The sequence below is a fragment of the Spermophilus citellus genome (assembly GCF_964194105.1).
Source record: "Spermophilus citellus genome assembly, chromosome: 9".
Classification (NCBI taxonomy): Eukaryota; Metazoa; Chordata; class Mammalia; order Rodentia; family Sciuridae; genus Spermophilus; species Spermophilus citellus.
The window spans coordinates 7,583,074-7,610,956 of NC_138191.1; the positions used below are offsets into that span (position 1 = coordinate 7,583,074).

A 27,883-nucleotide genomic window follows, 5' to 3' on the forward strand; every position below is an offset into this window, starting at 1 on the left:
TGTTGGTGAGGCGAGAAGGAGGCGGAGTGACTCGGCGGCCATTAGCTGTGTGTAGTTGCCTGGGACTGGGAGCATAAGTGAAGAGGGAAGCCTTATTCGGTGGAAATCAACTGTGGCCATGGGCTCCTGCCGGGGCTAGTCCTAGAATACGGAGCAGGCGGGCTTTTCGGTTCTCCGCCCCGCCCCGTGGCGGGGCCTACTAGGCCTCCGGGCATCCCCGGTCTCACGTAGGCCTAGTCTGCCGGCAAGGGCGCTCCAAAGGCGGGAGGCGCCATGTCGCTGGTTGCTTACGCCAGCAGCGATGAGAGTGAGCCAGACGAGGCTGAGCCCGAGCCGGAGGAAGAGGAGGCGGCGGCTCCTGCGTCTGGGCCCACTTTAGGGGGCTTGTTCGCTTCGCTCCCCGCTCCCAAGGGTCCGGCCTTGCTGCCCCCGCCCCCCCAGATGCTGGCCCCAGCCTTCCCCCCGCCGCTGCTGCTGCCCCCGCCCACCGGAGACCCCCGGCTCCAGCCTCCTCCCCCCCTGCCCTTCGGCCTGGGAGGCTTCCCCCCACCTCCAGGCGTGAGCCCGGCTGAAGCGGCGGGAGTTGGGGAGGGGCTGGGATTGGGGCTGCCGTCGCCCCGAGGCCCTGGCCTCAGTCTGCCCCCCCCCATCGGCGGCGCCGGGCCCCCCCTGGGGCTTCCCAAGCCAAAGAAGAGGACGGAGCCGGTGAAGATCGCGGCGCCGGAGCTGCAGAAGGGGGATGTGAGTATCCGGGGAGGGCGCCCAGCCCGCGCCTAGGTGACGGTGGCCAAGACGGGACCCTTGTTAGAAACTCCGCCGTTGGCTCGAAGCCACCGGGACCCTCGAACCGGGCGAACCGCTGAGCCGAAGTCCGTCAGCTTTGGGGGGTTAGGTGTTCGGCCAGGCGGGTGATCAGAGCTGGGCTGTCTGCACAGGGCCGCTGTCGTCATCGCCTGGCACTGACAGGTCCAGGTTCTTGCCTGGGGACCCTCCGTCCCCAGTCGGTGTCTTCATCCCGGGCTCACTTTTCCCACATTACTGTGCTGAGGGACAGGAAGAAGTCTGGCACCTGAAGACACCGAATGTCCAGGACCGAGCCTTTCCTTTGCCGCCAAACTCAATCATCAGGGCCTGGGGGAAAGTGGGTCCCCGACACTGAGTTTGAGGCAGTTCGAGAAGAAATGGAGTCTTTGTTGATGGCAGGCACTGGCCCTTTCCTTCAGTGGCTGTGGAACCCTGGAGACCAGAAGCAGGAGGCTTAGCCGCAGGGTCCTACCTGGTGGAGGGGGCAGGGTCCTACCTGGTGGAGGGGGCAGGTCCTACCTGGTGGAGGGGGCAGGGTCCTACCTGGTGGAGGGGGCAGGGTCCTACCTGGTGGAGGGGGCAGGGTCCTACCTGGTGGAGGGGGCAGGGTCCTACCTGGTGGAGGGGGCAGGTCCTACCTGGTGGAGGGGGCAGGTCCTACCTGGTGGAGGGGCAGGTCCTACCTGGTGGAGGGGACAGGTCCTACCTGGTGGAGGGGGCAGGTCCTACCTGGTGGAGGGGGCAGGTCCTACCTGGTGGAGGGGCAGGTCCTACCTGGTGGAGGGGCAGGTCCTACCTGGTGGAGGGCCGAGTGGGGATAAAGTCTGGGTCTCTGGGAGTCTCAGACCCGTGCCTGGGTTGTACCATTTTGGCATTTTCAGTCTTTGGCGGGTTAGGATGCTCGGGTACTATTTCTAGAACAGGCTGTCATGCTTATCTTGTTTCTAGATGTTGGAGCAGAAAAATAGCACAAAACCTGGGGCCTTGAGGGTAAAGGTGATTGGAAGTCAAGGGCAGGGACAGGTTTAGCATTGCCAGGGAGCTCTTTCTTTATCTTCTTTGAGAAGTTTATTGGTCAATCCCTGGCTCACCTTTGATAACCTTTTTTCTGTACTGAGGATTGAACACAGGGATGCTCTACCACTGAGCTACACCGTTGTATTTTGAGACAGTCTAGCTAAGTTTCCCAGGCTGGCCTTGAATTTGGGATCTTCCTGCCTCAGCTTCCCTAGCTCCTGGGATTATAGGCTGGGGACATTAATTTTAGCTGATCTTGGTCTTGTAATTTCTGTATCTTTCCAACTCTGCCTGCAGTCATTTCTATTTTTGCATTTGTGGTTTCTTCCCCCAGATACCTTAATGTTTTATCCTCCTTCGTGTAAAAGTCTTGGCATAAAAATATGGTTCTGCTGGGTGCAGTGGTACACACCTGTAATCCCAGTGACTCAAGAGGCCAAGACAGGAGGATCCCAAGTCAGAGGCCAGTTTTAGCAATTTATTCAGGCCCTGAGCAACTTAGTGAGACCCTGTCTCAAAATAAGAAAATAAAAAGTGATGGGGATATAGCCCCTGGGTTTAATCCTCATACCAAAAAACCCCCCAAAACCCATGTTTCTTAGGACTTCACCCCCGTCTACCTCATTAACCTATTTTGCCCTATTGTCCCAAATGGGGAATACCCATAAAAACTTACATATAGTATAAAATATATAATATAATTATATAATAATAATTACATAATTATATAACTATTAGTATTAATGTGATATTTCAGCCAATTTTTTTTGGTACTGGAGATTGAACCCAGGGACACTTAACCACTGAGTCACCTCCCCAGCCCTTTTCATATTTTATTTAGAGACAGGGTCCCACTGAATTTTTTAGGGCCTTGCTAAGTTGCCGAGGCTGGTTTTGAACTTGTGATCCTCCCATCTCAGCCTTGTGAGTCCAGTTGCTGGGATTATAGGCATGGGCCATCATGCTTGGCCTTTTTTTTTTTTTTTTTTAGTTGTAGATGGACATGTACCTTTATTTTATCTTTTTTTGTGTGTGAAATGCTGAGGATCAAATCCATTGCCTCACACGTGCTAGGCAAGCGCTGTACCACTGAGCCCCAGGAATGGGGATCTTTTGGGGACCTGTGCTACTCTTTGCACACTCAAGTCACACTTTTAGATCCCCCTCCCCCCTTTTTAAATTTATTTTTCAGTTGTACACAATACCTTTATTTTGTTTATTTGTTTTTATGTGGTGCTGAGGATCGAACCCAGGTCCTTGCACATGTTAGGTGAGCGCTCTACCGCTGAGCCACCACCCCAGCCCATCCTTTTTTTTTTTTTTTGATACTAGGACTTGCACATCTAGGGACTCTTTAACACTGAGTCAAAATCCCCACCCCTTTTCTTTTTTATTTTGGGTCAGGGTCTCACTAAACTGCTGAGGCTGACCTTAAACTAGAGCTCCTCCTGCCTCCGACACCTGAGTCCTGTGATTACAGGTGTGCTGCACCAGGCTCAGCCCTGGAAGGTTTTTATTTTTTCCTTTTACAGATCCCTAGATTAACTATCTCTAGTCCCAGTTCTGGTTTTCTAGAGGATTTGATTGATTTGATTTGGGTTAGTTTATTGGATCATCAGTTGTCCAGGTAGTACCAAATTCTTTTTTTTTTTTTTTTTTTTAGAGAGAGAGAATTTTATTTTTTTTATTTTTTATTTTTTAAAGAGAGAGGGGAGAGAGAGAGAGAGAGAGAGAGAGAGAGAGAGAGAGAATTTTTTAATATTTATTTTTTAGTTCTCGGCGGACACAACATCTTTGTTGGTATGTGGTGCTGAGGATCGAACCCGGGCCGCACGCACTCCAGGCGAGCGCGCTACCAGTTGAGCCACATCCCCAGCCCGGTAGTACCAAATTCTTACAGATGCATTCCTACACCAAGTTTAGTCAGCTTGATGTTTTTTATTTTTTAGTGGTGGGAGGGTACTAGGGATTGAACTCAGGGGCATTCAACCACTGAGCTACACCTCCAGCCCTATTTTGTATTTTATTTAGAGACAGGGTCTCACTGAGTTGCTTAGCACCTCGCTTTTTGCTGAGGCTGGCTTTGAACTCGCAATCCTCCTGTCTCAGCCTCCCAAGCCACTGGGATTACAGGCGAGCGCCACCACGCCTGGCCAGTCAGCTTGATTTAATTGGGGAATTAGAAATGATCCATAGAATAGATGATCTTTCTTTTTCTCTTTTCCCTTGTTACCCTTGTTGCTCTGACCCAGGCTTCATTGGTTGATTTCATGTGTTCATGGGATGCAGATTTCTGAAATCAGGATAACCTTCCCCCCCCAAAAAAAGAAATTAGAGTAATTCTGCTAGAATAGTTCACTCACATAGTGTATATTCCAAAGCAAATGGAAATTTTAGGATTGGGCCTGGGAGTGTAGCTCATGGGTAGTATGCACAAGAAGACCCTGGGTTCAGTCCCCAACACTGAAAGAGGAAAAATAATAAGAAAGAATGAAAGAAATTTTTGAGTTATCTGGATTAGTATTACTACTATTTTTAGACTATTTACTTTCATAGTGGAAGTTTGAAACTCTTGAGACTGAAATTTCTTTAATTTTTGTTTACCCTCTCCCTAATTTTTGTCGTTTGTAGTAACTAAGTAGTCAGGTTACCTGCAGCTGACTTAGCTGAAGTTTTGGTCCTAGTCTGAACGGAAGGGTGAGTGAGTGTGCTGATATTTTGGGTACCTGCTGAGTGTTGCCACTGTGTTGGGCTCTTTCCTTTAGTTTACTGAGAAGGAAGAGGTTTAAGGAACAGGCAGTGTAGGAGTGGCAGAGGTTGATTTGAACCTAGAGGTGTTCTGTTCCTGGTATCTACTGAAAAGATGGATGGAAGAGCCACAGGCAGCCAGAAATGAGAAAGCAGGACAAGCAAGTAAGACAAAATTGGGAGAGAAAACAAAATCCTAACTGAAGGACAGGTGTAATCAGAAGATACTTGAGACCAGAGAGTTAAAAAGTTGATGAATCTAGCTAATCAGGATAATAGTAGTGATTAGAACTTGGAGCCTCTGGAGGGTGGAGTGTCTGTTCTTGGACCCTTATTTCCTCCTGGCTCCTGGCCCTGGCAGCCAATGATTGCTTTTTGGAGAGGGAGTCTCTGAACAGAGCCTGGGAAGATAAGAGGGAGGCTGCCATGGGGAATGAGGCTCTGATGGATGAGCAGATCCCACCGGACCCTGCTTAATGGAATATGTCTGTTTCCGTTCTTGCTCAGCAGTCTGGGGTGTGTGTGTCTTGTCACTCTTGGCAGATTGAGCAGAGAGGACAGTGGTGGCCATGAGGCTCAGGTTCTTGTGAGGCCAAGAAGAAATATAATATGTTCCTAAGAGACACGATCAGTTTGTGTCTCTAAAACCAAGTGGGCCTCTTCTGGCCCGGCAACTTGAGCCCCTGGAGCTCTGGCGTTTCCAGCACTGCCTTCGTTTTTGGACTGACACACACCCTCTTAGCTCACTTGAGTACCTTTAGGAGTTAAGTCCACAGTCTCTGTATAATGTACACCTGAGAATAGCAGGTTGGAGATGCTTCACTGTTTTAACTTTTCACCACTGTTACCAAAATACCTGACAAGGACAATGTAGAGGGGGACAAATTACTTGGGGCTCATGGTTTCAGAGGTCTCAGTCCTTGGTCGGCAGACCCCAAGATAGAATCTCATGGCCGAAAGGAGTGGCCAAGGAAAACTGCTTGGCTTATGGCTAGAGAAAGAAAGGAACCTTGGACGTGTATCTCTAGGCCACTTCCCCATTGACCTACCTCTTCCTGCCAGCCCCACCTGCCTGCAGTTACCTCACAGGAGTCCATTCACAGTATTAGTCTGTCAGGAGGCGTGGTGGCGGGTGCCAGTTATCTCAGCAACCTGGGGGGCTATTCGGGAGGATCGAGAGTTTGAGGCCAGCCTAGGCAACTTAGCAAGACCCTGTCTCAAAATAATAAATAAATAGATAAATAAATAAAAAAGGACAGGGGATGTAGCTCAGTGGTAGAGTGCCCCTGGATTCAGTCCCCAGTATCGGGAAAAAAATTAATCCATCAAAGGATTATTGCAATTCTCTTAGTATATCATTTCACCTCTTGTGTTGCCTACCATGAGCTTTTTGGGGAACATTAAAGATCCAAACTGTAACACAAAGTGAAACAGAATTACCGTGTGATCCACCACTGTACTCGTAGGTGTAAAGAACTGAAAGCAGGAACGCAGACACATCAGAACCCCAGTGTTCATGGCAGTGCCGCTCTCAGGAGCCGATGGTGCCAGCAACCAAGTGGGCATCAAGGAAAATGGACAAAGTACACCACCAGAATATTAATCAGCCTTTGAAAGAGACGAAATTCTGATAGAACTGTGACATGGGCCATGGAGACATTATGCTGAGTAAAATAATCCAATCAAAAGGAGAGGTGTCAGCGGGGCGTGGTGGCGCATGTCCGTGATCCCAGTGGCTGGGGAGGCTGAGGCAGGAGAATCTCAAGTTCAAAGCCAGCATCAGCAATTTAGAGGCCCTAAGGAACTCAGTGAGACCCTGTCTCTAAATAAAATATATACTAAAAGAAGAAAGGGCTGGGGATGTGGCTCACTGGTCAGGTGCCCCTGGGTTCAGTCTCAAAAAAAGGAAAAATGTTATGATTTCTTTTTCTTTTTTTTTAATTTTTTTTTTTTTTTTTAGTTCTAGGTGGATACAACATCTTTATTTTTGTTTTTATGTGGTGCTGAGGATTGAACTTGGTGCCTCATGTGTGCTAGGTGAGCACTCTACCACTTGAGCCACAACCCAGCCCCAAATATTATGATTTCACTTATAGAGAGGACCAGAAGATGCAGATTCATGGAGAGAGGTCACCAGGAGCTGAGGGAGTAGGGATGGGGAGTTTATGCTTAACAGGTACAGAATGTCGGGATGATGAAAAAGTTCTGAAAATAGACGGTGATGATGGTTGCTCAGCACTGACAATGGACCCAGTGCCTACAGACTGTGCCGTTGGACATGGTTAAAGCTGGGCCTGGTAGCACATGGCTGTGATCCAGTGACTCCCGAGGATGAGGCCGGAGGAGTGCATGTTTGAGGTCCACCTGGTCAATTAAGTTAGCCTCTGTCTCCAAAAATAAAGGCTTGGGATGTAGCTCTGTGGTAAATCCCCCCTGGATCCAATCTCCAGTGCCAAAAAAAAGTTTGGTAAATTTAATGTATATGTATTTTACCATAACAAAGCAAGAAAACTTTTTAGAAATGTTCCTATACTACTCATCACCAAAGATGTCTCCTCTGTGTCTAAATTAAATCCTGTGTAAGCCTGGTGCCTCTAGCCCAGTTCACGATAGCAGCTGAATTGATTTTCTTTCAAATGCTCCAAGACAGCTGTATTCCTCTAGGACGATTGAAAAATATCACACATGACATATCTTTTAGCATTTGGAGTTTGCTCTACACTGAAATTTCTTTTTTTTTTTTTTTAAGAGAGAGAGAGAGAGAGAATTTTTTAATATTTATTTATGTTTAAGTTCTTGGCAGACACAACATGTTTGTTTGTACGTGGTGCTGAGGATCGAACCCGGGCCACACGCATGCCAGGCGAGCGCGCTACCGCTTGAGCCACATCCCCAGCCCTACACTGAAATTTCTTTTCTTTTCTTTTTTTTTTTTTTTGGTACCAGGGATTAAACTTGGGGGCACCACTGAGCCACATCATCCCCAGTCCTATTTTTTGTATTTTATCTTGAGACAGGGTCTCACTGAGTTTAGCATCTTGTTTTTTGCTGAGGCTGGCTTTGAACTCATGATCCTCCTGCCTCAGCCTCCCAGGCTGCTGGGATTACAGGTGTGTGCCACCGCATCAAGTTTTTTCTGTTTTTTGTTTGTTTTTGGTACTGGGGATTGAGTCCTGGGGTGCTTTACCACTGAGCTGTATCCCAGCCCTTTTTGTTTTTTATTTTGGGACAGGGTTTCACTAAGTTACTTAAGGCTTTGCTAAGTTTCTGAGGCCTCATGCCTCAGCCTCCCTAGTGACTGGAATTCAGGTGTGTGCCACCACACTTGGCTGAAATTTATTTTCTTTTGTGAAGTGTTAAGATAATTCCTTGCTGTATTTCTGTTTCCTGTTAGCTTCTGTCTGGTCCCTGAATGCTTAGAAGTGCTTAGAAGTGCTCTGAGTGGCATTTAAACATCTTTCTGCAGGGAACCCATCTACCTGTGTTAGCATCCTCTTCAGGGTGGAACACGTGTGCTGGTGTTAGTGCAGGGCAAGTAGTAGGTCTTCATTCTGTTTTCCTGTCTTGCTGGTTCCCTGGGCTTCACCTTGGCTGTGAGTAGGTTTTCTGGAGGGTGGGGTGGGGATACTGGGGATTGAACCCAGGGGTGTTTAACCACTGAGCCATATATCCAGTCCCTTTTTATAATTTATTTTGAGACAGGGTCTTGCCAAGTTGCTTAGGGTCTTCCTAAGTTGCTGAGGCTGGCTTTGAACTTGAGCGACTCCTGCCTCAGCCTCCTGAGTTGCTGGGATTACAGGAGTGCACCACCATGCCCAGGCTGAGTGGGTTATTGAATCTCTCTAAGGACTGTCAGCTGTTAGAGGTAAATGTTTATTTTACCACCCCCTCAAAGGTGAGTAACCATGACTTAGCTAGCACATTAGGGACTCAGCACACTTCTTTTTTTTTTTTTTTTTTTTTTTATTTATTTTTAGTTTTCGGTGGACACAACATCTCTTTATTTGTATGTGGTGCTGAGGATGGAACCCAGCGCCCCGTGCATGCCAGGCAAGCACGTTGCTGCTTGAGCCACCCCCCCAGCCCTCAACACACTTCTGAGGTTTTTATTTTTGTGTTTTGTTTAGGGGTGGGGGCGTCTGCCACAGTGAGTGTAGTGAGTGTAATGCAGTGGCTTATGACAAGGTTCAGTAGAAGTTTACAATAAGATGCTCAAAGAATGATGATTGGGAGTAGCCACGGCAAATCCAAAAATCATAGGGTATTCTAAAGTATTGTACAGGTTTTATTCTTTTTCTTTTTTGTGCTTTTAGACTTTAAACTCAGCTTGTCAGTATAATAAAGACAACCTGTCACATTAAAGTCATATTGAATTTTCTTCCCACAGCTGATCTGGCCTTCAATTCTATTAGCTGTAGGACAGTTTGGCTGAACTCTTACAGTGGCTACTTTTTGTCTCAGCAAGTGAAAAATAAGAATATGCTTGTGTAATTTTTATAAACAGTCTTAAATTTGGAAAAAAATGTGTTTATTTTCAGATCATTGCCATTGGATCTATTGCATATGATTTTTTTTTTTTAAAGAGAGTGAGAGAGGGGAGAGAGAGAGAGAGAGAGAGAGAGAGAGAGAGAATTTTTTTTTTTAATATTTATTTTTTAGTTTTCGGCGGACACAACATCTTTGTTTGTGGTGCTGAGGATCCAACCCGGGCCGCATGCATGATCCAACCCGGGCGCATGCATGCCAGGCGAGTGTGCTACCGCTTGAGCCACATCCCCAGCCCCTATTGCATATGATGTTAAAGTTTAAATGTGACCCAAGACTCCATGACCAGGACTCCAGGCTTTCTGGTTTGCCAGAAAGCAGATACATAGGTCTTTGGGGTCAAACGACAAAGGGAGGGGGCTGGGGTTGTGGCTCAGAGGTAGAGTGCCAGGCGAGCATGCACAAGGCCCTGGGTTCCATCCTCAGCACCACGTAAATGTAAAATAAAGATATTGTGTCCACCTACAACTAAGAAATAAGTATTAAAAAAAAAAAAGACAAAGGGGATGGGGATGTGGCCCCTAAGAGAGGCAGTGGCCTTTGGAACAGAAAGAAAAGGTAGAACACACTGGGCACATTGGCGCACGCCTGCCATCCCAGTGGCTCAGGCGCCTGAGGCAGGAGGATTGTGAGTTCAAAGCCAGACTCTGCAGAAGTGAGGCACTAAGCAACTCAGTGAGACCCCATCTCTAAATCATTAAATACAAAAATAGGGCTACATTTGTGCCCACCCAGGGATGCAAAAAAAAAAAAAAATATATTGAACTCAGTGTTGCTGAGTTCAATTTCCCATACCAAAAAAAAAAAAAAAAAAAAATGAGTAGAGCATACTTAGGTGATGAGTACTTGAGACTTTCTCCCTCAATGAGTTTTGACATCTTGGTAAGCTAGAGAGAATAATCCTTGAACTCTGTTTAGAATTTTTATTAAAAATTTTTTTAATTAAAAAAATTAGTTGTAGATGGACACAATACCTTTATTTTTTAAATTGATTTTCTGTGGTGCTGATGATGGAACCCAGTGCCTGATGCAGGCTAGGCAAGCGCTCTGCCACCGAGCCACAAGTGACAGGAATCTTAGTTTGTATACATTGTCAGGACAGTAGCTCAGGCAGTCTTTTTTTCTTTTCACTTTTTTAAAAATTCTTTTTATATACACATGACAGTAGAGTGTATTTCAACATATTATACATATGTGGCATATGATGATTCCATCCCCCTCCCTTCCCTTCATTGCCCTTTGTCTAATCCCGTGAACTTCTTCCGTTCTCTGCCCCCGTATTGTGTGTTCGAAGCCGCTATCAGAACATTGAGGCTCGGCAGTCTTGAGAGCATCACCGTGACACTCTGAAGTAGTGGTTTTAACTGAGACTTGGGAGATCACATAGCTGGATTCTCAAGCCAATAAGAGGCAGAACTGAGATTGAAACCCATGTCTGATTTTGTGTCATGTGCGTCCCAGCTCTACCATGTGGGATCTAACATGACCTTGTTCTTGTGGGTCTCAGGTCTAGACCAGTACAGAGCTCAGTGTGGAGTCACCACAGAAGCATAGGAGCCAGAGTTGGCTCAGATCCTGGTTCTGCCCCGTCCTAGCCAGTGTTTAACTGAATCTTACTTTCCTTCTTTGTAAAACTGATCATAATGCCTGTTTTGAAATGTTACTATGAGGATTACGTGAAAAATTGTGCGTAAATTGCCCAACATGTAGCAGGTACCCTGTGGCCGGCTGTTCTTTCCTTTGCTGCCCCTGTCTTTATTTTCCACGTTGAGGTACTGAGACAGATTTCCTTGTTTGCTTGTTTTTTCCCACAGGATTGTGAATTGAACTTAGGGATGCTCTACCAGTGAGCTATATCCCTAACTCCTTTGAAAAAATTGTTATCATGAGACAGGGTTTTGCTAAATTGCCCCAGCTGACCTTGAACTTGTGATCCTCCTGCCTGAGCCTCTTGGAGTTGCTGGGATTACAGGTGTGCATCACCGCATCCAGCATTTTTTTTTTTTTAAATGTATTTGGCAGCAGGCAGCAGTTAGTAATTAAAGTCATGCCTCCCGACTGCTGGGCTGCAATATTCAACTGTAATATATCCCCTTTGCCGTTAGAGTTAGGGTGAGAATACGCTGTGTAGAGCAGGCAGCCCTGAGCCCCAGGTAACGTGACGTTGTTAATGTGAATGAGGTGGAGACGCTGAGTGAAGGAGAGCAGCTGAGGTCACCAGAGAGAATGCTTGGGAGCTGGGAGTCAGGGAGGGCACACAGAGTTCAGATGGAAAGGAGAGAGGTGGCGGCCATAGGACTGCAGCTGGTGGGTGTGACCAGGGGGAGGACGGACAGGAAAAAAGCATAGTTGCAGGGACAGCAGATTTTTGGGAGGGGAATTTCATTTTGATTTTTAAAAATATTATTTTTAAATTTCAATTTGATTTAAAAAATTTTTTTTTTACTTGTAGATGGATACAATACCTTTATTTTGTTTATTTTTATGTGGTGCCGGGGATTGAACCCAGTGCCTCATGCATGCTAGGCAAGTGCTCTACCACTGAGCCACAACCCGGCCCCTCAATTTAATTTAATTTTTTTTTTTTTTTTTTTTGGTGCTGGGGATTGAACCCAGGGCCTTGGGCTTGTGAGACAAGCAGTCTAAGAACTGAGCTATGCCCTCAGCCTTTAATTTTTTAATCTTTTAAATTTATTTTGCAGTGCTGAGTATTGAACCCAGGGGGGGCTCCATTGTGCTACACCATTTTTATTTTATTTTATTTTTTAATATATATATATAATATATATATATATATATATTTAGTTGTAGTTGGATATAATTTCTTTATTTATTTTTATGTGGTGCTGAGGATCGAACCCAGTGTTCACACAGCCCATTATTTTTAGTTTTTAGTTTTGAGATAGGATCTAGCTAAGTTATCCAAACTGGCTTTGAACTTGGGATCTTCCTGCCTCAGCCTTCTGAATCATCGGGATTATAGACATGTGCCAGTGTACCAGCTTATTACCTTTTATTGCAGTTCTTCAGTTCTTTGTACTTCTCATTCTAACTGGATTGTAAGTCTTTTTTATTGATTTATTTATTTTTGGGTACCAGGGGTGCTTAGCCACTGAGTCACATATCCAGTCCCGAGCCCTTTACATTTTTATTTTGAGACAGGGTCTCCTTAAGTTGCTTAGGGCCTCACTAAGTTACTGAGGCTGGCCTTGAACTTTTGATCCTCCTGCCTCAGCCTTCCGAGCCACTGGGATTACAAGTGTGCGTTACCATGTTCAGCTGCATTCTGAGTCTTCGGTGGAGAGGCTACTGACACATGGAAAATTACACATTGGGGTAATAAATGGTCCAGGTTGGACATCTGGAGAGAGAACTGCCTAGTGGCCAGTGTTCCAGCTGCCTCAAGCCCTGCCTGGGACACCAGCTAGAAGCTGTAGTACTTAGTATAGTGTCTCTTTTTTAATTTCTTTAGTTGTCAACGGACCTTTATTTCATTTATTTGTATGCAGTGCTGAGAATCGAACCCAGTGCCTCATACATACGAGGCAAGTGCTCTGCCACTGAGCCACAACCCCAGCCCTAGGCATAGTGTCTTGATAGTAGGTTCTCAGTAATTATGATTGAAAGATCCTTGTAGCACACAAATTCAAAAAGGAACTTGGGAGATTCGAAAGTCAGGATTACTATTTCTTTTTTCAGCAGTAGGGATCAAACTCAAGGAGCTTTACCTCTGAGTTATATCCTCAGCCTTTTTTATTTTGAGGTAGAACCTTTCTGAGTTGCCAAGTCTGGCCTTGAACTTGCAATCCTCCTGCTTCAGCCTCCTGAGCCTCTGAGATTACAGGTGTGCACCCCCATGCCCAGTAAGGATTTGAAGTCTTATAGTGTCTTGGAGATGGACGGCATTTAAATTCCTGACTAATCACCTTTATTTGCAGATACACTGACTAAGGAACAAATGGAAAGCTTTAAGATTTTTGGTTTGGGGAGTGGTTAAAAAAGTTAAGAGTTTGCTCTTCATATGCCTTGCATCCTCCCTCAGTTTAAGATGCTGAGGAATTGGTATTGAGCTAATAAAAGTTTAGATATTTTTCAGTGTGACAGCTTGTCTTAGAAACAGTCCTATTGAGTCAAAGGATGACACAAATGACCTCCAGTCTTGCCCCAGATCTTAACAGTCATCATTTGCCTGCTTTCTTCCTGGACAGGAACAACTCTGTCTGGCAGACAATAGATCATACTTTGGAGAGGGAATGGATTTCTTCGATGGCTTTGACCTTTAATGCCTCATAGAAGAGTAGTTAACACACCACTTAATCCCACTGGACTTCCCTGGCCCTGTGGTTATGTAGTCTATGTAAGTGGTTTTAAAAGTGAAGCTGAGATTGGGTGAGATTGTGGGCCAAATCTCATTCATCTTCTAGTGGACAGATTTATAGGAAGTAGAATGGGTATAGCTTGTTCTTTCTACCACGGACTCAATGGGAGGAAATGGTCTCAATTTAACAGAATAGAAATTGACGCCAAGGCCGGGCACAGTGGTGCACGCCTGTAATCCCAGCGGTTTAGGAGGCTGAGACTGGAGGATCGTGAGTTCAAATCCAGCCTCAGCAACTGCGAGGCACTAAGCAATTCAGTGAGATCCTGTCTCTAAATAAAATACAAAATAGGTCTGGGGATGTGGCTTAGTAGTTGAGTGCCCCTGAGTTCAATTCCTGGTACCAAAAAGAAAAAGAAATTGACTCCAAGAAGGCTGTGCAGCAAGTGTTGGGGGGTTGGGGACTGAGTGACCTAGGGAGTGAAGGTACACCCCATTCTCTGAAGGTTACTGAGATCAGCAGGGAAGCTGTGCTTTTGGGCTGGGCGTAGGTGGCTCTGCCTCTGTACAGAAGCGGACACCCCGTCAGAGGGTCTTTGTGGTCTAACCTTTTATGTATTCATTTAGTATGCTCCACTGTCTTAAAACAGCGAGGCCTTAATCCATTTCTTTTTCTCTTAGTCAGATTCTGAGGAAGATGAACCCACCAAGAAGAAAATTATCCTTCAGGTAAGCTTGGTGACATACTGTAAGCCATTTTTTTCTTTTCCCCACATTGTTTCCTGAAAGACAAGACTTAGCTACCTAGCAGTTTTCAAGGCATGTTTAGCTCAAGCACAAATATTTGAGAACTGTTTAGGTCTGGCTTTGGTTTCCTTTATAGCTTCAGGCCTGGTACATGCCCACCCCTCCCTCCCTCGCTGCTTCCTGGTGTAGCTTGAAGGAGTTAAACTCCTAGATACAGGCAGTGGTAGGGGGCGGATCTTAACTCAATTCAGTTCATTACATTTCAGATAAAAGGATTATTTAGGGACGGTGGAATAAATGGATCAGTCAAAATGATGTTAGGGAGCATCTATATTTTAAAATTGTCCGTCTTCTCCCTGTCCTATTTTTAACCTGGAAATAAACACTTAAACAGTACTTACCTTATACCAGGCTCCGTTCTAAGTGTTTTACCAGCACCTATGGATACCATCCTTCTAATAGTGCCTACACCATAGTGTTGATCCCTGTTTGACTTAGGGAACCGAGAAACCTGCCTCGGGTCAGCAGCTAGTGGAGGCAGAACTGAGATCACAGGTGAGTCAGGCAGTCTGACTACTAGGGAGCCCATGTGATTGCTGCACTTGGCTGCTTCTCTGTCATCAAGGCCGGGACAACGAGCTCTCTGCTGTTTGCTTGTTTCTCCTGTCCCAGTGTTTACTCTGCCTGCCTCGGAGTTTCTTCCTGTTCTTTCCACGCTTGGTGATTTTACACACTCCTGTCTCATGCAGACACTGTGTCTCAGGGAAAAATATCCTGTCTTTAAAAGGTAGTTGACTAGGGATTCAAATCTATGACGCTGTGGCTGCCTCTTCCCCTGACTGTTAAGGTGTTTCTTTCCCCTCCAGGAGGGCATAGGTCACAGGTTGAAGCGAGGCTGCTGTGGCATCTGTTTTTATAGTAGATGCTAAAGAAGAAGCATGGGCCAGGCGCGGTGGTGCATGCCTGTAATCCCAGCAGCTAGGGAGGCTGAGGCAGGAGGATTGCAAGTTCAAAGCCAGTCTCAGCAACAGTGAGGGCCTATGCAACTCAGTGAGGCCCTGTCTCTAGATAAAATACAAACAGAGCTGGGGATGTGGCTCAGTGGTCGAGTGCCCCTGAGTTCAATCCCTGGTACCAAAAGAAAAAGAAGAGGAGTCAGGGAAGAGGCCAGCAAGCTGACTCCTGTTATCAGGGTGTTCCTGGAGGAGATGGACTGGCTCTGAAGAACCCCATGATAAAGGGCAGAATTCCAGGTGGCATGAAGAGATGTGTTGACAGAGGAACTCTGAGCTCACGTTGGAGTGAGGACCCAGCCCTGCAGAGGGATGTAGCCATGATCCCAGATGGTGCTGGAGCCATACATTCCTAAGGTGGCCTGAGGAGGACACTGCAGCATGGTTTCTGTGAACCTGAGCCTCTGGGGGCTGCCACACTGAGTTGATTCAAATCTATAAGCTCAGTGGAAAAGAGCCTCTGTCCATATGAGCAGGTCTCCTGTGGACTGCACTGGTACTCTAGGACACTAACATGGTGACCTCATACCACTTTCCTTTCTCCAGTTGGTCTCTCCCTCAGCCCCGTAGCTAGGCCAAGCTGGCTTTTTGTCATACAGAAAGTGGGATCTGAAAGATTCCTTTTTTTTTTTTTTTTGTATTGGAGTTGAACCACAGTCCTTTTTATTTTGTATTTTGAGACAGGGTCGTACTAAGTTGCTTGGGGGTTCACTAGGTTGCTGAGGCTGACCTTGAACTTGCCATCCTCCTGCCTTAGCCTCCTGAGTTGCTGGGATCACAGGCGTGCACCACTGTAGGATTTGAGAGGTTCTTGGGAGTAGTAGAAACTCTAGATGACTGAGCCAGTTAGCTTACAAATTGTTAGGTTAAATGCTTGATTCTGGCATTAACAAGCTAATACACCATAAGTATAAGCCTATCCTTGGGCAGGGGTGGGATAGGGTGGATGGAGGGGATTTTTGGCAACAGGTATGAATGTCCCTTTTTTAGACAGAGCCTTATTCTTGGCTTTGGGTAGCAATTCAAAGGAAGGAGAGTTCAGAGTTCAGAACTTGGGGAGAGGTCGAGTGATTAGCTGGAGGGAGGCTAAGGATGATGTGAGATTAAGAGCAGCGTGTTTGCCAAAGACACAAGAGTGGAGGGGGACTCTGGCAGAGGGCCGTGGAGCCGGGCTGTGATGGAGCTGAGCAGAAGAGGGATGGCACTTCATGTCAGGAGAAGCAGCTGCAGAAGGATGCGATGCAGGAGTTGATGAGCCCAGATTGGCCTGAGTGGGTGGAGGTGAGGAGGAGCAAGGGCTGAGGAGGATGTTGGGCCAGAGCACATAACTGTGCTTTTTGTTTTCAGTGTCACCGGTACATGACTTAAAATCTCACTCTTCACCTTTCTTTCCTCTTGCCCCCAACCGCATCTCCCCAGGGATCCAGCGAGGGGACTGGTCTGTCTGCCTTGCTTCCCCAGCCTAAAAACCTGACTGTGAAAGAGACCAACAGGTTGCTCCTGCCCCACGCCTTCTCCCGGAAACCCTCGGACGGCTCCTCCGACACCAAGCCCTCCAGACTGGCTGCAAAGGCCAAGCCTTCCTCTCTCGCTCCTGTCGTGGGCACCACAACCACCACTCCGTCACCCTCTGCCATCAAGGCTGCTGCCAAGAGTGCTGCCCTACAGGTGACAAAGCAGATCACGCAAGAGGAGGATGACAGTGACGAGGAAGTGGCCCCCGAGAACTTTTTCTCCCTCCCTGACAAGGCCGAGCCACCTGGAGTTGAGCCATACCCTTACCCTGTTCCCACGATCCCCGAAGAGCTGCCTCCAGGCACGGAACCAGAGCCAGCTTTCCAGGACGATGCAGCCAATGCCCCCCTTGAGTTCAAGATGGCAGCAGGCTCAAGTGGGGCCCCTTGGATGCCTAAGCCTGGGGACGACTACAGCTACAATCAGTTTTCCACATATGGCGATGCCAATGCTGCTGGTGCTTATTATCAGGTGAGGGCCACACACAGCAGGCCACAGAAGGTTTGAGCCAGTGGTGTGACCATAAAAAACACTCCTTTATCCTGAACCTTACGAATCTAAGTCTGACAGAGTTGACAACATAATCAACACCCTTATTCTGTGTTAGCTTTCCATCACTGTGCCAAAATACTTGAGGTAATCAACTTAAAAAAAAAAAAAGGAAGATTTATTTTTGGCTCACAGTTTTAGTCCTTGGTTGTTTAAGCCTGTTGCTTTTGAACTTGTGACAGGACAGCACATCATGGTGGGAGTGTGTGGCAGAGGAAGCTGCTCATATCATATCCTTCCAGGGGCCCACCCCCAGTGACCTAACTTCCTCTCACTAAGCCCCACCTCTTAAAGGCCCCACAACTTCTCAGTAGTGCCATGGAGCTGGCCACCAGGCTTTAAAAAAAAAAAAAAAAAAAACAAGGATCTTAAGGGGAAACTTATTCAAATGATTTGCATTCTTTTTTTTTTTTTTCCTGGTAAAAGCACCTAGGGGTGCTTTTACCCATCCTCTGCATTTTTCATTTTATTTATTTATTTTTGAGGCAGGGTTTCACTAAGTTGACCAGACTGGCCTTGAACTTGAGACCCTCTTGTGTCAGTCTCTCTTTTTTTTTTTTAATATTTATTTTTTTAGTTCTCGGCGGACACAACATCTTTGTTTGTATGTGGTGCTGAGGATCGAACCTGGGCCGCACGCATGCCAGGCGAGCGCGCTACCACTTGAGCCACATCCCCAGCCCCTTGTGTCAGTCTCTTGAGAACCTGGAATTACAGGTGTGTGCCATTGCACCTGACCCCAAATTATAGCATTCTGAAACCCAAATCTTATTGTAGGAGAAGGTGGGAGAGGAGCAGCTTCTCATCTTAGAAAATGGGCTCCTCACATTTGGAGGATGAGGGTTAGGATTAGTGTACACTTCCAGATGGCAGTCAGGAAGGGTCTCCGGGGGTGTGGCAAATCTTGAGACAACAGGGAAGGCCAGGTATGGTGGCACAGCCTGTAATTCCAGTGACTCAGGAAGCTGAGGCAAGAGGTTCACAAATGTAAGGCCAGCCTGGGCAACTGAGACTATCTCAAAAAAGTAAAAAGAGCTGGGGCTGAATCTTAGTGGTAGAACACTCCTGGGTTCAGTCTCCAGTACCAGAAAGAGAAATAGGGAAGGAAGACTCCCAGCAGTCAGAACTTCCCCAGAAGCGGGGCTGTAGGGGGCTCCTAGAGTTGGGCTCAGGTGATGGTTGGGCAGGAGGGTAGCTGGCCCCTGTCTGGCAGTTGCAGGAAATTTTACTGCCCACCTGGGATGGTTTGAAGGGGATTTAAGTCCCCCTCGTCCACCGTGATTCTCTGAATTGGTCACTGTTAATCTTATTTTCAGTCTGGGTGTGAGTAGGGAAAGAGGGCTTCAGGGGTACCCTGTTCTGACCAAAGACTTTGAAAACAGTTGTGTTCCCTAAATCTTTGCTCCTAAACTTTATTGTATCTTGTAGACAGATCAGAGACTGTGTCTCCCCTCAGGGCTATTATTAGGAGGAAGGAGAAAGATAATAGGAGGGTTTGGGCTTTTTTTTTTTTTTTTTTTTTGCAGTACTAGGGATTGAACTCAGGGTCCTCATGCATGTCAGGCAAGCGTTGTATTCCCAGCCCCTTTAAAGTTTTTATTTTGAGACAGGATCTTGATAAGTTGCTGAAACTGTCCTTGAACTTGTGGTCTTTCTGCCTAAGCCCCCCGAGTCCCTGAGGTTACACTGTGTACCACCATGCCTGGTAAAGCACTTTTGAGTATTCTAAGGGACCCTGAAATTGAAATGTATCTTTTTGTGAATGCTACTATAGAAAATCCATAATTCTTAATTGTGCTGGAATTTTTGTATATTCTTGTGTAGTGAATAAAATTAAACAGTTTTCCATTTAACTCATTTGAAAATGAATGTTCCTAGATGGATAGAAATTTATTGGAGCTTTGGGCAAAAGTGAAAGAATTAGGGAAAATAGTGTAGGCAAGGAGGAAAGAGGAACCCAGTTTCTGGGTTCTCTGGTGACCTCACTTGGCCAAAGCGGGGCTGGGAGGGGTGTTTCTTCCACCCGTCTTCCTCTGGGGTCTACAGCAACAACTGAGCACCCCAAGTCTGAGGGGAATCATTAGATTCCTGTAGCAAAAATATGGTAACAAACCTATTTTGTCCTAGCTTTGTAAGTTCAACAATATTTCAATAGTGATTTATTTAATATCAGAGATCCACAGCCTCCCCCTCCCTGTAGATGGTCTCCTTGTGTCCAGAGGGCCTAAGTGGGGTGAGGAGCAGGGGGCATGGCGCCTACCTCGTCTTGCTGGCGTCACACCATGGCCCAGTGGGTCTCACGAGTGGGGGAAGCTGGGCGAGGGAAGGGTGGAAGTTGCCTCAGGTAGCAATGAGGGAGCAAGGCACAGATTGAAGGAGGAGAGAATGTCTTTATTTCTTGCTGTCCTTCCCTAAAAACCTCCCATCTGTCTGGATAGTTCAGATCAGAAAATGCAGGAATGTTGGTGGGTTAGCGGGTGGGTCCTTGGATCTGCGTCTTTAGCTGCTTCATCTGAGGGGCTGGAGGGGCCACCTTGTCAGCGCCTGTTTCTGGGTCAACCTTGTCTGTCTCCATGTCTTCACTTGATGTGTTCTTTTCCCCTCTGGCCACAGGACTATTACAGTGGTGGCTACTATCCTGCACAGGACCCGGCTCTTGTCCCCTCCCAGGAAATTGCCCCAGATGCCTCCTTCATCGATGACGAAGCAGTAAGTTAACAAAGCACACATGACTTTTTTTGTGTCCTGCAGCTGTCAGAACCACATTCAAGATTCAAAGCCCTGTCCTTTCGGTAGGGAAGTCACAGCTTAGTAGAAGGGATCTAGACGCGGGAATCGCTAACCTCTGGGTGGAGGTTCTTAGATGGGCATGGTAGCCTCCCAGCCACTTGGGCGGCTGAGGTAGGTGGATCACAAGTTTGAGGTCGGCCTGGGCAACTTAGTGAGACCCTGTCTCAAAATGAAAAAAAAAAAAAAAAAAAAAGTGGACCTGGGGATGTGGCTCAGTGATGGGGTGCCCCTGGGTTCATCCCCGGTTTCACACACATAGCCTCTACTTACCTTCCTCTAGAAAGGAGTCCGGCGCTTTGCATACTTCTGCCTGTTGTTGGTGTTGTGTTCTTCCACAGCCTCTTGGCAAGTGCAGAGTGAGTCATTAGGTCCTATTGCTCCTCAGCCTAGGGGCAGTTGGGTACCCGTTCAGTGGTCACATTCAGTTTTTAGTAGGTAGAGCAAGCTTGGGGGCATCACTAATGTTCAGATCAGGACCTGGGTCTTACTGAAGTTTTGGGGTGCTTTAATTCCCCTTGCTCCACGCTCCCCTCCAGGCACATCTCTGACTCGGGTGACTTGCCATTTTTCTGGAGGAGAAGGAGGAGGAGGAGGAGGAGGAAAGTCTCCTGGAGAATTTGCTGGGCCCTTTTTGTGAGGTTCCCCAACCCAGCTCCACATTCTCCCTCCCATGTCCACTGCTGATTGGTGATACTGAACTAGTGAGTAGAACCAGAGGTGGAAAGAGAACTGAGTTTTAGAGGAGAAATCTTGGATTTTTTTTTTTTAATATTTTTTTTTTTAGTTTATCTGCGGACACAACATCTTTGTTTGTATGTGGTGCTGAGGATCGAACCCGGGCCGCACACATGCCAGGCGAGCGCGCTACCGCCTGAGCCACCTCCCTAGCCCGATTTTTTTTTTTTTAACAACCTGAATTCTTTTTTTTTTTTTTTTAAGATGTTGATGGACTTTTATTTTATTCATTTTATTTATATATGGTGCTGAGAATCGCACCCAGTGCCTCACACATACTAGGCAGGTGCTCTGCCACTGAGCCACAACCTCAGCCTCTACTTATTTGTGTTTGACATGGTCTCTTTATGTTGTTCAGATGGTCTTGGAGATCTGGGCTCAAGCAGTTCTCCTGCCTTAGCCTCCCAAATAGTTGGGTGTTTAGGTGTGCAGCACCATACCCAGCTTACCCTAAATTCTTTTTTTTTTTTCATTTGATTTATTTATTTTGGGTGTGTGTATGGTTCTGGGGATTGAACCCAGGGCCTCAAGAATGCTACGCAAGCTCTCTACTACTGAACCACATCCCCAGCCCCTTACCTTAAATTCTTATTGTGCAAATTGTACCCAGTCCTTTTAGGCAGATACAGTTTATACATCATTTGAGTACAGATTTATTCTGCTGGGTCTCTGTACTTGTTCATATTTGGGGACACCTTTTGTCTTCCCTTTCTTGGGGTCCAAGAGACCCTGTGAGAAGCAGGCCTTTCATCTTCTGTCAAGAGAGCTTGGTAGATGGCAGGTGAAAGGACATGTTGCAAAGAGGAATTGAGAGTGTGGTAGGATTGGTGAGTCACAAAGTCATAGCTGGGTATGTGGTACACTCCTGTAACCCCCAGTGACTCAGGAGGCTGAGGCAGGAGGATTGAAAGTGCCAAACCAGTCTAGGCAACTTATCAAGACTCTGTCTCAAAAAATAAATAGGGGGGCTGGGGATGTGGCTCAAGCGGTAGCGCGCTCACCTGGCATGCGTGCGGCCCGGGTTCGATCCTCAGCACCACATACCAACAAAGATGTTGTGTCCACCGAGAACTAAAAAATAAATATTAAAAAAAATTCTCTCTCTCTCTCTCCTCTTTCTCTCCTCTCTCACTCTCTCTTTAAAAAAAAAAAATAAATAAATAAATAAATAAATAAATAAATAGGTGCCTGTAATCCCAGGGGCTTGGGAGGCTGAGACCGGAGGATCGTGAGTGCAAAGCCAGCCTCAGCAAAAGTGAGGCACTAAGCAACTCAGTGAGACCCTGCCTCCAAATAAAATACAAAATATGGCTGGGGATGTGGCTCAGTGGTCGAGTGCTCCTGAGTTCAATCCCCAGTACACACCCCTGCCAAAAAAATTAGTGGTGGGGATATAGCTTAGTGGTAGACCACCCCTGGGTTCAATCCCAGTACTGCAAATAACAAAGTCACTCCAAAAACTCTAGATCTTTAGTGACATCTCTTGATCTCCTCACCTGGGTTCTTAACTCCTGCATTTTCTTCTTTCCCAGTTTAAACGGCTGCAGGGCAAGAGGAACCGAGGGAGGGAGGAAATCAACTTTGTAGAGATCAAAGGTGATGACCAGCTCAGTGGGGCCCAGCAGTGGATGACCAAGTCATTGACAGAAGAGAAAACCATGAAGTCATTCAGCAAAGTAAGTGGGAAAGGCCTACTGGATGACCAGTTTGGGAAGCTTCAAAGCAAAATCTTGTCCTACTCGCTGCCCAGCCCCATATGCACCATTATGGCCACATCATTAACAAACACTTGTTGCACATGGTCCTGGAGTATGAACCAAGCCTCACAGCTATACCTCTGGATTCTAGAACTTTCCAGCATTTTAACTGCGCTCTGTCTGGATGGTGGAGTCTGGTTGTTAAGAGTGGTTGGTTGGAGCACTGCTGTGGGAAGATCTCTGATGTGTTGTGGCTCCTTCCTGGGCTGGACAGAGCCCGCAGCCACTCTGTGCTCTCCTGTAGTCTCATTGCTGTCCCCCTCCTGGTAAGCTGGGTCCTGTCTCAGCACATCTTTAAGGAGTGGGCTCAACAAAGCCTGAGAGTGCTGGGGTCCCTAGGTCCTGAGAATGCAGCTCGTCCTCGCTCCTTCTCTCCATTATTTATTGTAGCCAGCTGTGGTCTTTCCAGATGCTTTTCTTCCTCACGTTTCCCAGCCCATGCCCGGCCTTCTCTGTGCTAGTTTTCTGCAGTGTGATGAACATCTCTTCACCCAGAGCTGAGTAGAGCAACTGTGGACATTTACGAGCTTGCCACAGGGGGGAATATGTGGGGAAGCCCTGGATTTGAGCCCAGCACCAGCAAGGCCAAAGTCAAAGATTTTACCCCTGCTCGCCCATTTGCTTTGCTTTGTTCTGTGGCCACAGATGGCCATCCAAGCCCCAGCCGTTTGTTTTAACTGAATGCTGGCGGTCATACAGGACAGAGCAAAGGATTGTGGTTAGATCAGCATAGATCCATCACTGTTTACTGGAAAAACCACTTAGGAGAGCATGCTCTACTAACTGCGGGCCAAGAAGCATCATCACATAGTAATGGCTGTTGTTGTTAGCACTCACCGTGGGCCAGGAATGGCAGTGATGTTTTATGTATATCATCTTTAACTGTCACATTAAATGACATGCAGTAATAGCATGGAGTTAGAATATGCTTTTTTCCCAGCTCCTGGTTTTCTGCCCATCATCTCATTGTAGTGAACTAGCTTTTTAAAATGAAGATATGGTCCCCATCCTTGAGGAGTTGATAGTGTAGTTGGGAAGAAGAGATTTAAGGACACTTGAGTATAAATGATTACAGCGCAAATTGATTACATAAGTGCTGAGGAGACTCTGGAGAGGAGTTTTGAGAGTTGGGTGGGGCTCGCTAGGAAGCATCTAGCCTGAGACAGCTCTGGCAGAGAATAGAAAAACCACAGAATGAAAGCCCAGGCCAGCATAGACTTTGACAGTAAATCGTTTACATCAAAGTTTGGCTAGGCGTTCAGTGCAGTGATAGGCAGAGATTGGAGGACTGGAGAGAAGTGGAGTTATTGTGAAATTTCTATTTCCAAGGAAGCTGTTGGTACCTTCTAGAATGGGTGAAGTGGGGTTTCAGCCAGAGATGATTGATGGGAGAGTTTGGTAAGCAGTAGGTAGGAGACAGACTAGACATCTGGCCTGACTGGGGAGAAGGGAACAGAGACGAAGAGATTTTAAGGGGGAGATGGGCACAGGGATTGTGAGGAGTTCTTGGAGGAAGGGCAGAAGATCGCCACCTGTGCCCTGGCACTTAGCTATCAGACAAGCTGCTGGCATAAAGCTGGTCTTGGGTGCCCTGAGCTTAGGGCGGAGGAGGTGGGGGTTACCAAAGAAACAAGATGGTCCTGTCCTCAAAGTATTTCCAGCCTAATGGGGATATTAGCAGCCTGTTTCAGCAGTGATTCTGAGCTTGGGCTTTTTGCATAATGGCTTTAGTAAAAATAACTGTTTTGTAAGTATATAGACATAAAAACAGCTCTACACTGACTTCTCTCCCACAGGATTTGGGCTGTGTAATTTGTTTTTCAGTCCGCAGCCTGCACAGTATAGGCACATGAGAAACTTCTGTTAAGGTCTGTATTTTCTTCCCTTGCAGAAGAAAGGCGAGCAGCCAACAGGCCAGCAGCGGCGGAAACACCAGATCACGTATCTGATTCATCAGGTGAGAAGGCAGGAGGCCTGAGCCAGGCAGGATCCCCTAGACCTGGGAATTGAGATCTGGGCTAAGAGTAAGAAGCCCACTTATAGGACCAGCTTCCAGCAGCATCCTCCCCTTTTCTCTGTGTGGCCACCAGGGGGAGATGTGTCCTTCAGTATCATCCTGTTCTACCTCTTATTGCACAGAAGACTGAGTTACAGACTCAGTCTTAGAACAGACTTAGAACAGACTCCAGAAGAGCCTGTCTGGTGGGGTCTGCTTCTAAGCCTAGCAGCTCGGGAGGCTGAGCCAGGAGAATTGTGAGTTCAAAGCCAGCCTCAGCAGAGGCAAGGTGAGACACTAAACAACTCAGCGAGACCCTGTCTCTAAATAAAATACAAAATAGGGCTGGGGATGTGGCTCAGTGGTCAAGTGCCTCTGAGTTCAGTCCCCGATACAAAAAAAAAAAAAAGAATAGACTCCAGAAGAGAAAATTCAGATATCCAAAACACAGTTTAAGAGGAGGGTGAAGGGCTAGGGCTATATCTTAGTTGGTACAGTGCTTGCTTTGCATGCACAAGGCTCTGGGTTCGATCCCCAGCACCAAAAAAAAAAAAGGGGGGGGGGAGTGAAATAGTTTATCATAAGGTCCTTTTAGATAGTAAATTTATCTAATAATTTTTAAAAACCTAAGAAAAAATTGATTCACAGATTTGACCTTTACCTAAAAAGGTCCGTTTGTATTTGCCAACACAAATTTTAGAATTCTAGATAATCCAAAAAATGTGTTTGGGAATATGTCTTGGTACTATTTTCAAATCCTTAAACATCCTTTTGAGACCCACAGTACTGAAAGCTGTCAGAGGTACAGACAAGAACATGAGGCGCTTCCTGGCTATGTTCTAAGGGGTGTGCATTCTGGTTGGTGGTTTCAATGGCAAATCTTGCTTTCATGGTCCTTGTCATAGTTTTATCTTCCTTTTCAGGAACTCCTTTGTGCTCTTTCCCCATATTGTAATTTTTAGGGGACGAATTTGAGGGTAGAGTCTTTTCTAAACCCAAACTCTTACTGTCTTCCCCAGCACGTCTAGTAGAAATGAGCAGGCATCAGATAACATTGGGGATTGGGGAGCCCCCTTATCAGGATGGTGCTTGTACATTCCCAGAAGAGCCAGGAGATATTGAGATCAGAAGAGAGAAGTCATTTTTCTAGTACTGGTAGAATTTTTCACAGCTCCAAAAGATTACTTTAAAATGATGTGGTTGGGCACCTGTAAACCCAGCGACTGGGGAGGCCGAGGCAGGAAGTTCCAGGCCAGCCTGGACAACTTAGTGAGACCCTCTCTCAAAAACCAAAAAAGACTGAGGAATGTAGCTCAGTGGTAGAGCACCCCTGGGTTTAATCCTCAGTACTGGGGTGGGGCAGGGGGAGGTACGAATTTTTGGAGTGCAACATGTGTTATATTCAACACAACAGCAAACCTCTTTTTTAGACTTAAGTTCTGGTTGTTTGGCATCCTCTGGTGACCTCTCCAAGTCTCTGAGACTGTCCTTTTCTGGTCTGCTGGTTGGGTAACTGAGGCATCTGATTTAGATGCCAGCTTTTAGTTCTCCTTTTTCCATTTCCCACTTCAACGCCTCAGTTTTAATTCTATCAGAGCAAATACAAGGATTCTTGAGTCCTTGTTTTGCTTGAGCTTTGTTAGCTCTCCAAAGAGATGATTTTTCTTTGCTTTTTTTTGTGGTCTTCTCCTTTGTGGATAAGAGAAAATGAAGTCTTTCAAGGGATTTGTTCTTTCTTTTTTTTTAGTTGCCAGTGGATTTTTCGCTTTATTTATTTATTTATATGTGGTGCTGAGGATCGAACCCAGGGCCTCACACATGCCAGGCGAGTGCTCTACCGCTGAGCCCCAGCCCCAGCCCAAGGGATTTGTTCTTTTCCTGTAATTGTTACTATGGGAGAAAGTCCACGTGTGTACGCGCACACAGAGGTACTGGGGATTGAACTTGGGACACTACCACTGAGCTACATCCCTAGCCCTTTTATTTTTTATTTTATTTTTTTAAATTTTAAGATAGGGTCCTACTTAGTTGTCCAGGCTGACCTCGAACTTGACATCCTCCTTGCTCTTCCTCCGTAGTGGCTGGAATTACAGGTGTGTGGCACAGTGAAAATCTTGCTGGGAGAAAGATTTTCAGTTGGGAAGCTCACAGAGACGAGAGGAAAATGTCTTTCACGATTCTGGTTTAAGGGCTAGCAGTGTGCTTGCTCAGCATGTATAAGGCCCTGGGTCCAGTTCCTAGCACCGTACATCTATACAGATGCTATTGTGACAGCCCTCACCCCTTCTTCCTTGCCACAGGCTAAGGAGCGGGAGCTGGAACTGAAGAACACCTGGTCAGAGAACAAGCTCAGCCGCCGGCAGACCCAAGCCAAATACGGATTCTAGGGCTTTGGAACTGATGCTCCCAGGATCTCCTGCCAGCCTAGTTGGCCCAGCCCCCAGCTTCACCTCTGGGACCCCAGCTGCTCTAAGCCCAGGATGTCTTTCCCTGAGGACCCAGCCCTCGCCTCTGCGAGAATGAACATATTTGATAGATTTTTCTTAACAAGTTAGAAAATTGAGCTCCTGTCCGTGTTGGAGCTAGCAGACTGAGTGATGCCGCTGGAGGGGCTCCGAGTTCTCGGGTGGGAGTCTTGCTCCCTGTCAGGTGTGATGAAATGTTGAACTCTCCCCTACCTTTTTTTTTTTTTTTTTTTTTTTTTAAGCCAGGGATGTCTGTTGAAATAAAACATTCAGTCTGACAGACGCTGCCCTCCTGCGCCTGGACCTCAGTGTGGTGTCTGTGTGCAGCGTCCCTGCAGAGGGCCTTGAGCTGCCTTGGAAAGTGCTTTGCTTTTTCCCAATGGCCACAACTGGGTTCATGACCTTCGAAGACCCTAGAATTGCAAGATTTTATCTGGGTCAAGATGATTTTTCAAAGGGGCCTGTGATCCCAAATAGAGAAAACGATGCTGATCTCAGGTGCCTCTGGAGATGGGGGACATCCTGAGGTTCCTTCTATGGCATGAAAGTGCTAATGATTAGATATAAGATGACATCCAGCAGGCAGTGGTGCAATTCCTCTTCCTAACGGTGAATCAAATTTACACTGATGTCATTGACCTGAGCTCTTCTGAAAGCTTAGGGTAAAGCATGAGGGCTGGACACACCTCAGAGACTCCCCAATTCCCAGCCTCTGTTGGGGAGTGGAGGTGGCAGGGCCTACAGGTTTCAGTTAGCTGTGGGGCTCTGCGATGAAGGGACAGGACAGATGGCATGATTTCTTTATCTTAGAGCAAGTTTCAGGTGGGAATGGTCATAAAAACAGTGTGCCACTCGTACTGTGAACTTCCACTGAAACACACTGT

The 27,883-nt window shown here is 46.6% G+C and overlaps 1 protein-coding gene across 1 annotated transcript; it reads left to right on the forward strand.

The window, feature by feature from the left end:
- Positions 1–27,260, forward strand: PRCC (proline rich mitotic checkpoint control factor). The gene is made up of 7 exons (XM_081307440.1): positions 1–741; positions 14,114–14,161; positions 16,612–17,178; positions 19,870–19,965; positions 22,314–22,457; positions 24,430–24,495; positions 26,835–27,260. Exons 1-7 carry the CDS (start codon positions 274–276, stop codon positions 26,919–26,921), a joined length of 1,476 nt encoding a protein of 491 aa, XP_081163566.1. The 5' UTR covers positions 1–273; the 3' UTR covers positions 26,922–27,260.
- The last annotated feature ends 623 nt before the right edge of the window (positions 27,261–27,883 follow it).

Coding starts and splice junctions, on each gene's coding strand:
- PRCC (XM_081307440.1), top strand. CDS start 274: ATGTCGCTGGTTGCTTACGCCAGCAGCGATGAGAGTGAGCCAGACGAG. Junction 17,179..19,869: donor CTGCTGGTGCTTATTATCAG/GTGAGGGCCACA, acceptor CTCTGGCCACAG/GACTATTACAGTGGTGGCTA. Junction 19,966..22,313: donor CCTTCATCGATGACGAAGCA/GTAAGTTAACAA, acceptor CTTCTTTCCCAG/TTTAAACGGCTGCAGGGCAA.